Genomic DNA, 13,520 nt, shown 5'->3' on the forward strand with positions numbered 1-13,520 from the left:
AGATGAAAACTCAGGCTTTTCTTTAACCACACGTTTTATTAATTTTTTTGGGGGGTCTTAAAGATGCTAAAAAACTGTAAACAACCACAAAAACACAAACATATGCCATTATTGTCATACATTTTTCACAAAAAATGTAAAAGGAAATCAATCAAAAGGACCTGTTCAAATGAAGCAGAATTAGGTGGTTTAGAGGATACATGTACACGACCCAATAGAAAGACAGTTAACACCAGTGTAATAAGAACTCTTTGGAAATACTTTTTGAGCTTCTCTTCAATAAACGAGTTATCATCCATCAAAATCTAACCGGTCAAAACCCTAAAAATTATTTCTAGGCAATTTACACAATCTTATATTATTTAATGGTAATTATCCAGGGAGTTCCTCAGATTGACTTAAAGTACATCCTTTTTATTTTATAAAGAAGCTAAAGGAAACTCACACACTTCCCTTTCCCATGTCATTACTAAGGCACCAATCAGATGATCAAAATGATATCTAGGATAAAGGTTTGTATTTTCTACAGAATTCAACCCTAAAATCAACAGTTTAAGTTTTGATTAGAAACTTCATTCAAGAACTGAGAATCTTTCACACATTCGGGTTCACGACCAGGATCAAGTCAGGAAAGGTCAACGCTTCTGTTGAAACCACCTGGAGACAGAATTTAAAATTAATGAAAGATGTTTCAAGAAAAAGAGCTAAACTTTTATCATGTGACCTTCCTGCTGCTTCTGGCAAAGTTCACTAGTCTTACCTAAGGAGTCCAGACCATGCTGATCAAGGCTGGAGCTCCACGTCTGTATCTGAGAGATCTACGTCTTCTAAATGGACCAGAGCAACCCTGGAAGTCAAAGTTCAGATGTTAGAACATTTTCTGTCCTCATAGTTCTCAATAAACATGTTTATTCAGTAAAGTTTCCATGGAGACGTACCGGCTCACAGCTGTTGTTCTTTTTGACACACAGCTGCAGCTGGCAGTGAAGGTAGACTTCTGAAGGTTCCTTTCCAGAGAACTCAAACATGTTAAAGGAGAAGGAGTTGGAGGTTCCTTGTCCATTTCCCATCACATGGACTGTTCTATCTGCTGGATTTGCACAGCTGGTAACAAACAAGAAAAAACAAACCATTGTTAGTATTTTTAGATGGTTGCCTTGAAGCAGGAGGTTCTGATCGTCTCACCCGTCTGTGATCAGGTCATATCTGGGAGAGCTGCTGGGTGAGTTCACACTGGTTGCCCAGCAGGAGTCGGTCACCACAGAAAACAACTCTTCATCCAGACCGTTGGTCGCCAGCACAATCCAGATCTTCTGGTTCAGCCTGACATCACTGTTTGAACCCAAAAGTTGGGTTTGGGCGGCATCAGAGTAAGCCTTCATGGTCAAACTGTAGTGCCACTCTCCAGATGGGAGGAAAACTTCCACAGAACTCAAAAGAACAAAGAAGATTCTTTAACTCATAATCCAGCTCATAAATTTCACATCCTTATTCTAATTTAGTACTCACTTATCTATAATCTTGAAGGCCACATTCTGCAGTTCAGGTGTAGGATGGCTGCAGGAGAACTCAATGAAGACTTTATCCTGACGAGAGATGAGGTCTGAGGAGCTGTTCCGGGTCACAACTGCATTTGTGAAGATGACCTGGCTGTTTTTGGTCTGAGGAATCAGATGTTCAGAAGTAAATCAAAATGTTTTTTTTTGTCGACGGAAAATGAAATGAATGAAAATTAACAGAAGTTCCTAAAGCCTTTGCAACATGCACCCCTTTGAGAGGTTGACCTGTACAGATAATGTGGGTCTTGGAGACATTCGGGTCAATGGGGGGTCATAGGGAGGAAGAGCTGCATCTTCAAAGGGCACAACTGTCTTGCTGTTCCCTTGAGTCTCATGTGGCCACCTTAAGGGACACCATGAAAATAGAACATAGCTTTGTTGTGTGTGAACGTGTATAGTTAAGTATTTGTAAGGATAATGCTAGTTGCACTCATGTATGACATTAGGGTGATATTGTTGTCTGGTGCCCTTACGCTACACTTTAGTTGTTAGTAAGGTATGAGTACTGGCTCCCTACTGACAGGGAATGCTCATGTACAGGGTGTGCATTTGATGTACAAGTGCTCGTATGGCCCACAAACTAACCTCTGATTGTCTTATTTCCTCATTTCCAGCAGTCAGGCTGTGCGCGAGGGAGGCACACTTAGCACTTGAGGAGAACTAATGGGCTCTTTTTGCAGTTCGTAGGATTTGGTTTGAACATTGAATCGTCTTTCCGACACATACATTTCACCTATTTTCCCGTTACTTACCCTTATGTGTTGTATAAGTGTTCATCACAACCAGGTTACCACAGCATTCCCATAGGAACAAATACTCATCAACAATTTCACCTTAAGCTCTTACCAAGCGGACTACGACCTTGATATTTTGGCCGCATTTACACTGCAGGTTTTTATGCCCATATCCGATTTTCTGACTACATCCGATTTTTTTGACGACCCGCTTACATCATCTTTTAAAAGTGACCCGAATCCGATTTTTGCATTTACACTATACAATGCTGAAGCTATCAAACGTAGACGTTCTGAGGACTACGTAGCAGCATTTCTGCCTTCGGCGGACCCCTTTCTGACTTTTGTGTGACTGCGGGTAACGCAGCGACGGATGGAGGCGTTGCCTTGGGCGCTCCTGAGGGGATGCACGGGAGAGGAAAAGGGGGGCTGCTCGGTCGGCTTATGTGCTCTCTCTGAGTTTTGAATGAGGGCATGTTTGCAGACGTAATGTAATGACTGGTTACTGGTCAGAAACGCACAGGAGATTTTCTCCAGGACCGGCGTTCGGAACCCTCAGCCTCCAGAGCGAGTTAAGAAAGACTCCAAAACAGATCTTTTGGGGAGACAACTTCTTTTTATTACGGTTCTCCGACACTCTCCCGCTCCGCGCTCTCGTCCCCTCTCCTCTCCTTACACACACACACAGCACGCGTGGTCCCCATCACATACACGCCCACACTCCGCAACACAAGCAAAGAAATAAACGGCTTCTTGCCTGTTCCATAGCAACGGTGTCCCGCTTGATTAGTTATTGTTTGCGTCCCGACTGGGCCTGGACCGGAAATTACAGCGGTTCCCGACTACGGTCTGAAGCCTGAGGCTGAAAGGTAACACGCTGATAGCAACATGAGCGCACAAAAAGCACCTTAATAAGTCATGTGACATTTCCACATTTAAATGAGGCCTGTATCCGATCTGAGAAAAACCGAATCCATGCGCTTGTGTCCTGCTTACACATTCACCGGTCATATCCGATCTGTGCCACATGAGAGGAAAAAAAATCGGAATTGGGTCACTTGAACCATGCAGTGTAAATGCGGCCTTAGTGTGGGACAGCTTCGTGCTCCATGAAACCATAGAAACTTTCACAAGTGGATCAAAAGCACTGTTTTTGTCTTGCCCCCTTAAGAAGAGTGCTCACGATCCTTGAACCTTTGTGGAAAATAAATGCCAACTTGGAGCGTTTTTTCTGCCCAAACCGAGGGGAGGCTGGTCACCAATATCTGTCTCTCTCTCTCTTTCTCTCTCTCTCTTTTTATCCAGTTATTTCCATTAAGGCTTAAACTAGACAGCAGCAGGAGAATCTCAGCAGAGAGAAGGAGGAGATGTTTTTCAGGAAAATAAAGAGTTGGAGGAGGAAACCCACCATGATCTCTGTTCCACAACTGTCACTGCTAAAGTTGAACTTCAGCATGTGACTCTCGGGGTCCATCACACCTGTGCAGTTCTTGTCATTGAGGTGTAGGTGAGTGTAGTCGATGCCGTTTTCCTTCAGTAGACAACCCACCAGAGTGAGTGAGACAGTGTTGTCCTTGCAGACAGTTGGACCTCCTGAACATGTGAACATTGAGTCAATCTATGAAATGTAGTCCTTTTTAAGTTCTGATGATCAGGTCTCACAGCTGACATACCCAGTCTGTTCTTTTCAGTGTACTCTGAGGCATAAATGGCTCTACAGCGGCAGTCAGTGTTTCCGTGGATATCTCCACAGAACTCATGATCAGTGCATTTGTCCTGACAGATGGGCTCAGGGTGGTCTGTAGAGAAGAACAAGTGTGTTACTCTGAGAATGTAGGAGCTTTGACAAACAAAGATCATTTCTATAACGTTCTTACGGCACTTAGCTGCTGTCCGCCAGTTCTGCACAGTAGCTTGACTGTTCTGGCAGGCTTTGGCGTAGGCCTCCAGGAACTGACACCTGAGACCGTCCACTGCAGGATATTTGCACAAAGTCTCAGTGCAGGCAATTATGTATGACTCTGGATCAACATGAATGTTACAGGAGGAGAATGGTGCAGATTTCAGGATGTTACATCTGTTCAATGCAGGAAAGAGAAGAACAGGGAAGATATTAAACAGATTATCATTTATATTACTTCTTTATCACTAGCTGCATTTACATGGAGAAAAGTAATAGGAAATAACACCTGATCAGAATAAAAATGCAAACATGCAAACCGTTCAGAATACTCTGCCCCGATCAGACTCATTCAGATCAAAATTTCTTTGCAACGAGATAGGTGGGTTATGCCGATTGTTGATCCAATCATGGTGGATATAAGCAGTTTATTCCAATCGTGGGTAACTACAGCGCTGGCTTTACGTAATGTGTAGATGGTGTGGTAACATGTATCTGAGGAGAGCAGCATCGCTTTGTGTTTGCAGGCAGGGCAGTGTGCTTTGGGGGAAGCTTTGGACCGCAGTCCGTCTGGCTGCTCTCCATGGAGGCAACCTTTAAAAGCACCATTTGGACCTCCAGTCTGTGAGAAGGGACCCTGCAGCAACAAGCCTCCACTGTAGCTTGGCCCTCTTCTCCAGTTTGTTTTGGGCTTCACCTGTTTAGTTGTGTGTGGCACTTTAGTATTGTGTTTTGGTATTTTGTAGTTTTTTGTGGTTTTGTGCCCACTCTGTTCAGTCTTTTGGTTTGTAGTTATGTTTAAGTGAAGCTGTAGGGGTGAACTGCCATTTTCTTTAGTACTTGTTTTCTCCTGTTTTGTTAGTCCAGGGAGGTTAGTTTGTCATTGATTTCCCTTTTCTTTCATTTACAGGTAAGATTACAAGATTTCAGTTAGGTGGGGTTTTGTTTGTTGTTTTGGCCTTGGTTCACCCTGAAGCCTTTTTGCTTCACTTTTAGTTATTGATGTTGTTGATTTGTAAATAAATGTGTTATATTTTGTATGGAGACTAGGGCTGCACGATATGAGGAAAACTTGCGATATGCGATATTAGTGATCGATATTGCGATAACGATAAATTTGCGGTAAATAAACAAATAGAAAAATAAACAAAAACATCATTCCCATTTCATTGCAACAGTTTAAAAATATACTCCAAATGACCCTCATCGACATGGGGGACAAACATCTAACATAATAGGCCTCCATCTGATTGGTCAACAATGGGAAGTCGTCCATCTGATTGGTCAAAGCATAAAGGGATTTATTTGATTCGTTAAATGCTTCAAACTGCTAGAAGATTGTTTTAACACATTTTGGGTTTGCGATTTATTGCGATATTCGCCGTCTTTTGCGATATGCATATTGCAGAGCTGGATATTGCGATATCGATAAATTTGCGGTATATTGTGCAGGCCTAATGGAGACATTTGTTTGGTTTGTTTGTTAATTTAAATTCGGTAGCAAATACAATTTACTGTTATGTTATGCCCCCTAGGTACCCCTAGACTCAGAAAGGGGCCTAACAGTTGCCCACACCGATCTTTTAACTACATCCAGAGTTAAATGTTGTTGTTGGCATGTATTAGCCTAATCCTAACCCTTCTTACGGCCCCGTTCTGCCAAGAAAAACGCACTGGCAGCACAAATAAAAAAAATGTGCTTACTTTTCAATCACAGCAGTGATATTGATGGTGTCGTCAGCAGGCTCTACATACTGTTGCTGACAGCTGCAGATAAAAAACAACACACAGTCTGGCCTGTTCTATTTCTTCATCAAACATCAGCAGAGCAGCAATCAGTGAGACTCTGACTTTGTGATCAGATGTTACCTGGAGTCACTGGACAGCCTTGAAGATAAGGAACTGCTAGAGTCTGCACACAGACCCGTAAAAGTGTAACTGACAGGTACATCCATGTAGATCTGAGCTGTGGTTCCATCAAAGAACAGAGACACAGGTGAGCCATTGAGTGAAATATTGGCAGTGAATCCAGTCTGGTCTTTGGAGAGACCAACACCATTAAATGTCTGGACTGAACCACTGAGAATCACAGGTGAGCCTCCCACCTGTTGGACAGCAGACAGATTGAAGGAGGAAACAGTCAGTAAAGCTCCTAAATCATCTTCAGAGCATAGGAGGTGTGGAGGAGATCAACTCATGAGGTTTTAGGCAGCTTACCAGGACTCTGTGTCCTTGTAGCAGCTGAATGTCATCACCCTGACTGAAGTCCAGAGTGACACTGTCCACAAAGCTCACATCTCTGCGACGCCGTTCCATAAAGTTGGCCTTCAGAGAGAATCCAGTAGACTGATCCTGCATCAGAGTGTACTCACACCGGTCTGACACTGAGTTCATTTGTCCTCTGAAGTCAATGACGGTCGGACCGGTCACTGTGCAGAGTCCTTTCACCGAGCAGCTGATGGAGGTTATGAGGAAAAAAAACCATCATTGTAAACCACAGCTGAGGCCTGCAGCCACTAGAGGGCTCTGTGTTGTTTTCTGAAGCGCTCCTCAAAGCCAAAGACAAACATTTATTTGGTCTCATGTTTATTTTTCTGATGAATTTTAATGAGATCTAATACCCATTTATACAAATGAACAGGTGCACACCAGCAAATTGTTCAGTAGTTGATGTGAGATATATATAATTAAAATCAAGAATGTAATTACGGTTTGTTGCCGTCACATTGCTTAGATGAGTCACACCTGCTTGTAGAGCTAACACTGGTGTTGCTGAATATCAGAGTACAGTTGTCAAGACTTTGGCTTGTAGTTCCAGGTATCACCCCAAAGCCTGAGAAAAGAAGGAGACAAATCCACCAGTTCAGACACATTGACTGGGCTGTATCATCAATGTATCATCCTCCTCTTAACCTATAAGGCCTTACATGGTATGGCCCCGTCCTGCATTAAGGACGTCTTAGTCCCTTACCACCCAAACAGGACATTTTGCTCGCAAAATGCAGGACTGCTTGTGGTTCTTAGAATCAGTAAAAGTACGGTTGGAGGTAGAGCGTTTAGCCACCAAGCCCCTGTTTTATGGAATAAGCTCCCAGCTCACGTAAGAAAGTTTCAACATTTCTATTTATATTTATTTTTAAATATATGTATTACATACAGTATTACAAAACATTCCTCTTTGGACAGGCTTATTGTCAGACTAGCTAGTTTTCAGAGATTATTTAACTTAATGTTAAAATCTTTAAATTAAACTTAATAACAATAACTATTTCTTTTAAAAGGCTGCTAGAAGTTGAAGCTGGGGTAACTATGGTGCACTGGGGTTCTGTCCTCTTTTCTCCTGTACTTCTCCCCTCCTCTCCTCTATTCTTTATCAATATTCATCATTTAGTTATTCACGCCTCTGTTTGGTTCAGTGCGATTCATGTACTGTCCCTCTTTCCAGATTGCAGTTGGCTCATCCGTGCTCCTACACCTTGCTGTGGATCCTGTCTACAGCTCAACTCCATGCCCCCGGCCGTCCCCCTTACTGCGGCTGGATGAAGCTCGTCTGCTGGACTTTAAATATGTAGTTGTAGAATTAGATAAGTTAATTCTTCTGTATGAGTTCTGGTAAATCGCCTGTCCGTCCTGGGGGAAGATCCTTCCTTCATGTGGGCACCCCTGAGGTTTCTTCGTTTTTTTCCGGAATCCGGCTTTTTATGAGTTTTTCCATACCGCGAAGGGGTGAATCTAAGGGCAGGGATGCCAGTTTGGTTTAGTCAGTTTGTTAGTTCAATTTAGTATTTTCCTATTGAACTCTATGTATTCATGATCCTTTTGAGTTTTTGTTTAACTTTTTCAATTACCGATACGAAGCCCATTGAGACGGCTCTTTGTTGTGAATTTGGGCTATACAAATAAAATTGAATTGAATTGAATCAGTGTTTGATTAGACATACAACCTAAACAAAAGAGTCCTTTAGTAACCTGAGATTCTGCTGCCACTGGTGTCAGAAAATACTTGGAAAAACGTTTTGAGCAGTCGCCACGTTTTCAACCACATCTCCATTTACAGAACACTAACAAACTAGAAAACAAAAACATAAATTAGTTTAAGAAACAAAAATAAATCAAATGAAAAAAGTTTAGATGAAAAAAAGATGCAATTCCTTCTGCATTAAAGCAATCAGAATATTTTAAAATAAATTTAACGTATAAACTGTAATTTAACATGTTATCTTTAAAAACACTCATTCATTTAAAACTTACGTTGTGTTGAGGGGAATCATAATTTTGATTTGATATGGTATATTTCAAGCAATCAAATTAGAATACGCAAAGCAATACAATCATCAGCTATACATTCATACAATGACGAATCAGACTTAGGATAATTAGACATATTAATAAATATTGCTTGAAAGGGAGTGGAAGGAAGCGAACTTATATAATCCCACCCCGTTATACCGTTACCATTTTATTACATGATTTATCATTATCTGGTTCCTAGCTTTAATCTAACAGAATTAAGAATCATAAAGTATCAATAAATCACATGACAAAGATGAATTACTTAATTATCATGTAAAAAATAACTGAAAATAACTTTCAGAAGTCAACATGGACCTTAAAAAGTCTTTTGATGATCTCCAAGCTGCTTTGTATCCCTTTATGGAACAAGTGAATGCTAAGCTAACTCCGATCTTGGATCTAATTGGAAGACTTCCGAAGATTCTGGGCTCAAAACGAGCAACGAGAAAATCGGGTCGACATTCTGGAGAAAAAACATGGACGATGTGGAACAACAAGTAAGGATGAAAAATGTCATTCTCACTGGAGTACCGATCAAACCTCGGGCAAAGCTAAATGCAGCTGGAGTTAGCATTGCTAATGCTAATAGCGCTAGCAGTCCTGAAACGGAGAGCGGTGGAGAGTCTCTGGAACATCAAGTGGAATCATTTCTCACGTCTAAAGGGACTTCCCTGTATCTAAACACCGAGACATGCAAACCGCTCCCCAGGAGAAAAGAGACGGATAAACCAGCGATCCTCATCAGGTTTGTGAATCAAAAATACAAGCTAGCTCTGAGGAATCTGAAAGGATCAGCTGCTTATCTGAATGACCATCTGACCAGAAGGAATGCTGAAATCGCCAAATATGCCAGGCTCCTGAGGAAGCGTAAGCAGATTGAGAACACTTGGGTTAAAGGCTGCATGATTTACGTCAAACCACTCGGTTCACCGGACCGGGCCAAGGTTCTGGTTGTGAACACCATGAAGGACTTTGAGATGTGTTTGATCACGGACGTCTGAAACAACATGCAGTAATAAATCAAAGAGCCAAATAATTTCAAGAAATATGACGCCTAGATTCATTATTTTCTCCAAAAGTCTGAAGTGACCTAATTAAGAGCTAAGCTCTGTCACGATGGAGGGGTAGGCCCGAGAGCCGGTAGGACCCAGGCACAGAGACGGGAGTCAAACGGGTTCAGGGCAAGTGGGTTTAATGTCCAACAAACAAAAGGCGCTGCAGAGCAGGAAGACAAAACAAAACTAAAACTTACTGTGGCATGGCGAGGGACAAGAAACAAGGCATGAACACCATAACAGGGGTAATGGACCAACACAGGAGGAAGGCAGAGACAAGACTTAAATACAGACAGGGCAGACAAGACACAGGTGAACACGATCAGGGCAGATGGGGACCAAAGGAAGTAAAACTCAAGAAACAAGACAAGACAGGAAACTTTTCAAAATAAAACAGGAAACAGAACCAAACAAGACAAGACCTAAAACGAAAAACAAGACACAACAAAGTGAAACCATGACAAGCTCTGACATGCAGACAACTTGACCTCAACTCTTGGGCGCCACTGATATCAGCTGAAGAATGATATGGACCTTTATTTAATGCCTGCAGACATAACATGGAAGAGAACTATAAACTCTGTTTAAACCAAGAAAAACGGCTGTTAATCAGCAGAAGAAATGCCAACCTTGGTCATTCGACATAATATGGACCCTTCTTATTTTACTTCACAGCATTACTTTATCATAAAAAAAATGAAGAAAAAAATACAAAAAAATAATAAAACAAATGATTAATAAATTATTGAAAATGGTTAAATTGATTGACTTTTAATGACATTACTTCACTTGCTCCAAAAAAAATCGATAAATTGATTCATGATTATTCCTAATGTAGCATAATTTTGCACATATTTTTAACTTTTGACACTTGACCAAATTTTGCTATGAATATTCCTGAAACAGTGTTATGTCTTTTTTACTGATATAGTATTATCAATGACTTTTATAAGTAACATAATCTTCATATATTTGGATACTTCATTGCCATGTTGATTTCTAAAAGTTATTTTTTACAAAATAATTTAAGTAATTCATCTTTGTCATGTACGACGGAGTTTAAGGGCCACCAAAAAAAAAAAAAAAGTAAAATTACGAAATTTTATCTCGTAAATTTAGGATATAAAATCTCGTAAATTTAGGAGATTAAAACTCGTAAATTTAGGAGATAAAAACTCGTAAATTTAGGAGAAAAAAAACTAGTAAATTTACGAGATTAAAGTGGAAGTGAGCATGCAGAGCAGCAGGTGAAAGCCGCGCAGCCGCAGAGCAGACCGACTAAACTTTGTTGAACAGATGAGCTGAATGTTTATTGATAACGTTCCAAATGTGTGGAAGCTCATTTGTTTGATTTACGATTCATTAAAGTTTTATTTATTGATGGTCGGTTTGCAGGATCTCTGCAGCCCGATGAAGCCATCGTCAGTCTCCCTGCAGCTATCCGCTTGAATCCTTTCTTCCTCCACCAAAGACCAGATCTATACGTTTGTGTGACGCTTCCGTCACACAAACGTATAGATCTGTTTTTTTTGGGTGGCCCTAATACTCCATCGTAGTCATGGGCTTTATTGATATTGAAAGATTCTTAGTTGAAAAATGTTAACGGTATAACGGGGTGGGATTATATAAGTTCACTTCCTTCCACTCCCTTTCAAGCAATATTTATTAATATGTCTAATTATCCAAAGCTTGATTAGTTATTGTACGAATGTATAACTGATGATTGCCCCCCATCAAACTGCAAAACAAAGCTAATATTGTTGTCTACTTTTGCCCGCTGCAGATTGATGCTTGTCTCGTTTTGTCCAGTTGATGTGAAATTTTCTGCATTTTGGGGAGCTAAAGATGAAATAATACCAGGCACAAGGCGAGGTTAATACAAAATTGTGGGCTTTTTGAATTGACGTTGATTGCCGACATTGGTTTGATATCGCTTTTATCAATTACGTGAGGGTCTTATCTTACCAGTTACTGCAGAAAAGATGACTCCAGTGCTTGTGATGTTCTCAAACACAGAGATGAGGGTAAATGTGTATTTTGTTTGAGGATGAAGGTTGGTCACAGTGTAGGATATTGGTCCATTTCCTACTGGTGAAGTAATATTTTCCTGTCTGCCATCAAACTGAAGAACAAAGCTAACATTGTTGTCTACTTTGGCCCACTGCAGATTGATGCTTGTCTCGTTTTGTCCAGTTGATGTGACATTTTCTACATTTTGGGGAACTGAAGACAAAACAACACCAGGCACAAGGCAAGGTTAATGCTGAATTGTGTGCTTTTTGAATTAAGGTTCATTGCTGACTGGTTTGAAATGGCCTTTATAAATTACATGAGGGTCTTTTCTTACCAGTTACTGCAGAAAAGATGACTCCAGTGCTTGTGACGTTCTCAAACACAGAGATGAGGGTAAATGTGTATTTTGTTTGAGGATGAAGGTTGGTCACAGTGTAAGATATTGGTCCATTTCCATCTGGTGAAGTAATATTTTCCTGTCTGCCATCAAACTGCAGAACAAAGCTAACATTGTTGTCTACTTTAGCCCACTGCAGATTGATGCTTGTCTCATTTTGTCCAGTTGATGTGACATTTGCTGCATTATGGGGAGCTGCAGATAAAACAATACCAGACACAATACAATGTTAATATTGAATTGCATAAATTTGAATTTACATTAAATGCTGACCTTAGATGCGGTTAGATTCGCAAAATGATTTGATTGGATCAGAGATGCTATTAAAATTCAACTGTGTACTTGGGCCCTGAAAAACTTTTTCCGATTGTAACAAACGTTCACACGCGCCACACTTTCGGTTGGAATAAACCCTTTGGGCATGCGCACAACTCTCTAAAATACGGGAATAGGAAATAAGCCCCGCTGTAAACAAGCCGAGCTGCACATACAAAGATATGTGGCAGCTCTGTAATATACGACATAATCTTCTAAACATGCTTCTATTACTTTTATGACTTGTGAAGCACCTGTTCGCTCATCATTTTATTTTTTATTCGTGTAGTCAGTGCTATTTTGTGGGGGAACGGAACCGGAAGAATGGTTAGGACTAGTCTAACACGTCCCAACAACATTGTGCCTTGGATGAACATAAAATTCATGCGGGAAATGCTACAATCAACATTTTGGCTGCACGTAAATATGTGGGAATAACAGCAGCCTTTGTTTTGTGGGGACACGACTGGAAACACTAATCCATGTGACTGTTTGAACAGTTTCTAAGGACTGAGTGGCATTTCTGCTTTAAAAAGCTGACACACCACCCCAAAGCTGCTCCTTTGCTGGGGGACTCAGTTCTACAGGGAGACACGGTTCTCCTGATTCGGCAGCTCCTTCGCCTAGAGCGCCGGGACGGATGGCAGTCCGAAGCCTCCCACACGTAACAAAGCATCCTGCCTTCCCCTCAAACACAAAGCTATAAGTCCGGCTGCTTTGCTCAGAGACACGGTTCGCTCGGTCCACCAGCAGCTTTGCCCAGACCGCACAGGGTCTGGACGTCATTGGGGGGAACGAAGCAATCCTCCCCAGCGCCCTCTCCCTTGGGAGAGGAGAGAAGCCCGCTGGGCGAGGGCGGAGTGCAGAAGCTACCGTGTGTCACACCAGGCGTCTGTGGAGCAGCCAGTCAGTCCTGTTCGAGTTCCAAAGACTTCTCTGGAGCGAAACACTGTCTGTGCATGACGTAAAACCAGAGCAGTATTGACCCACAATCGGAAAAAAACTGTTTACATGCAACATGGTCAGATCAACAATCGGCACAACCTACCTATCTCAATTGGAAAGAAATTTTGATCCAAACGTGTCTGATTGTGGCAGACTATTCCGAACCGCGTGTTTACATGACACATTTTTATCACGATCAGGCGTGATAAAAATGTCGACAGTGGGATATTGGAGACAGAGGATAAAAGAGAAGGAAAAAAGGGGAGGGTTAAGGAAGCTGGAGGATGATTAACCCTTGTGCTATCCTAT

At 41.4% G+C, this 13,520-nt stretch overlaps 1 protein-coding gene across 1 annotated transcript; it reads right to left on the reverse strand.

Annotated features, from left to right (window-relative positions):
- Window positions 1-17: 17 nt before the first annotated feature.
- LOC111949210 (alpha-tectorin-like) lies at window positions 18-7,018 on the reverse strand. Its single transcript, XM_023965786.1, has 12 exons — window positions 6,939-7,018; window positions 6,411-6,648; window positions 6,063-6,298; window positions 5,898-5,960; window positions 4,171-4,370; window positions 3,967-4,092; window positions 3,702-3,886; window positions 1,510-1,661; window positions 1,186-1,431; window positions 939-1,104; window positions 761-847; window positions 18-657 (listed from the first exon to the last, which is right to left on the reverse strand). The coding sequence occupies exons 2-11, from the start codon at window positions 6,585-6,587 to the stop codon at window positions 761-763; spliced, it is 1,638 nt and encodes a 545-aa protein (XP_023821554.1). The 5' UTR covers window positions 6,588-6,648; window positions 6,939-7,018; the 3' UTR covers window positions 18-657.
- Window positions 7,019-13,520: the final 6,502 nt, after the last annotated feature.

Source organism: Oryzias latipes, chromosome 18 (genome assembly GCF_002234675.1).
Source record: "Oryzias latipes chromosome 18, ASM223467v1".
In the NCBI taxonomy this organism is placed as follows: Eukaryota; Metazoa; Chordata; class Actinopteri; order Beloniformes; family Adrianichthyidae; genus Oryzias; species Oryzias latipes.

Coding starts and splice junctions, on each gene's coding strand:
- LOC111949210 (XM_023965786.1), bottom strand. CDS start 6,587: ATGAACTCAGTGTCAGACCGGTGTGAGTACACTCTGATGCAGGATCAG. Junction 6,299..6,410: donor TACAAGGACACAGAGTCCTG/GTAAGCTGCCTA, acceptor GCTGTCCAACAG/GTGGGAGGCTCACCTGTGAT. Junction 4,093..4,170: donor GCGGACAGCAGCTAAGTGCC/GTAAGAACGTTA, acceptor TCTTCTCTACAG/ACCACCCTGAGCCCATCTGT.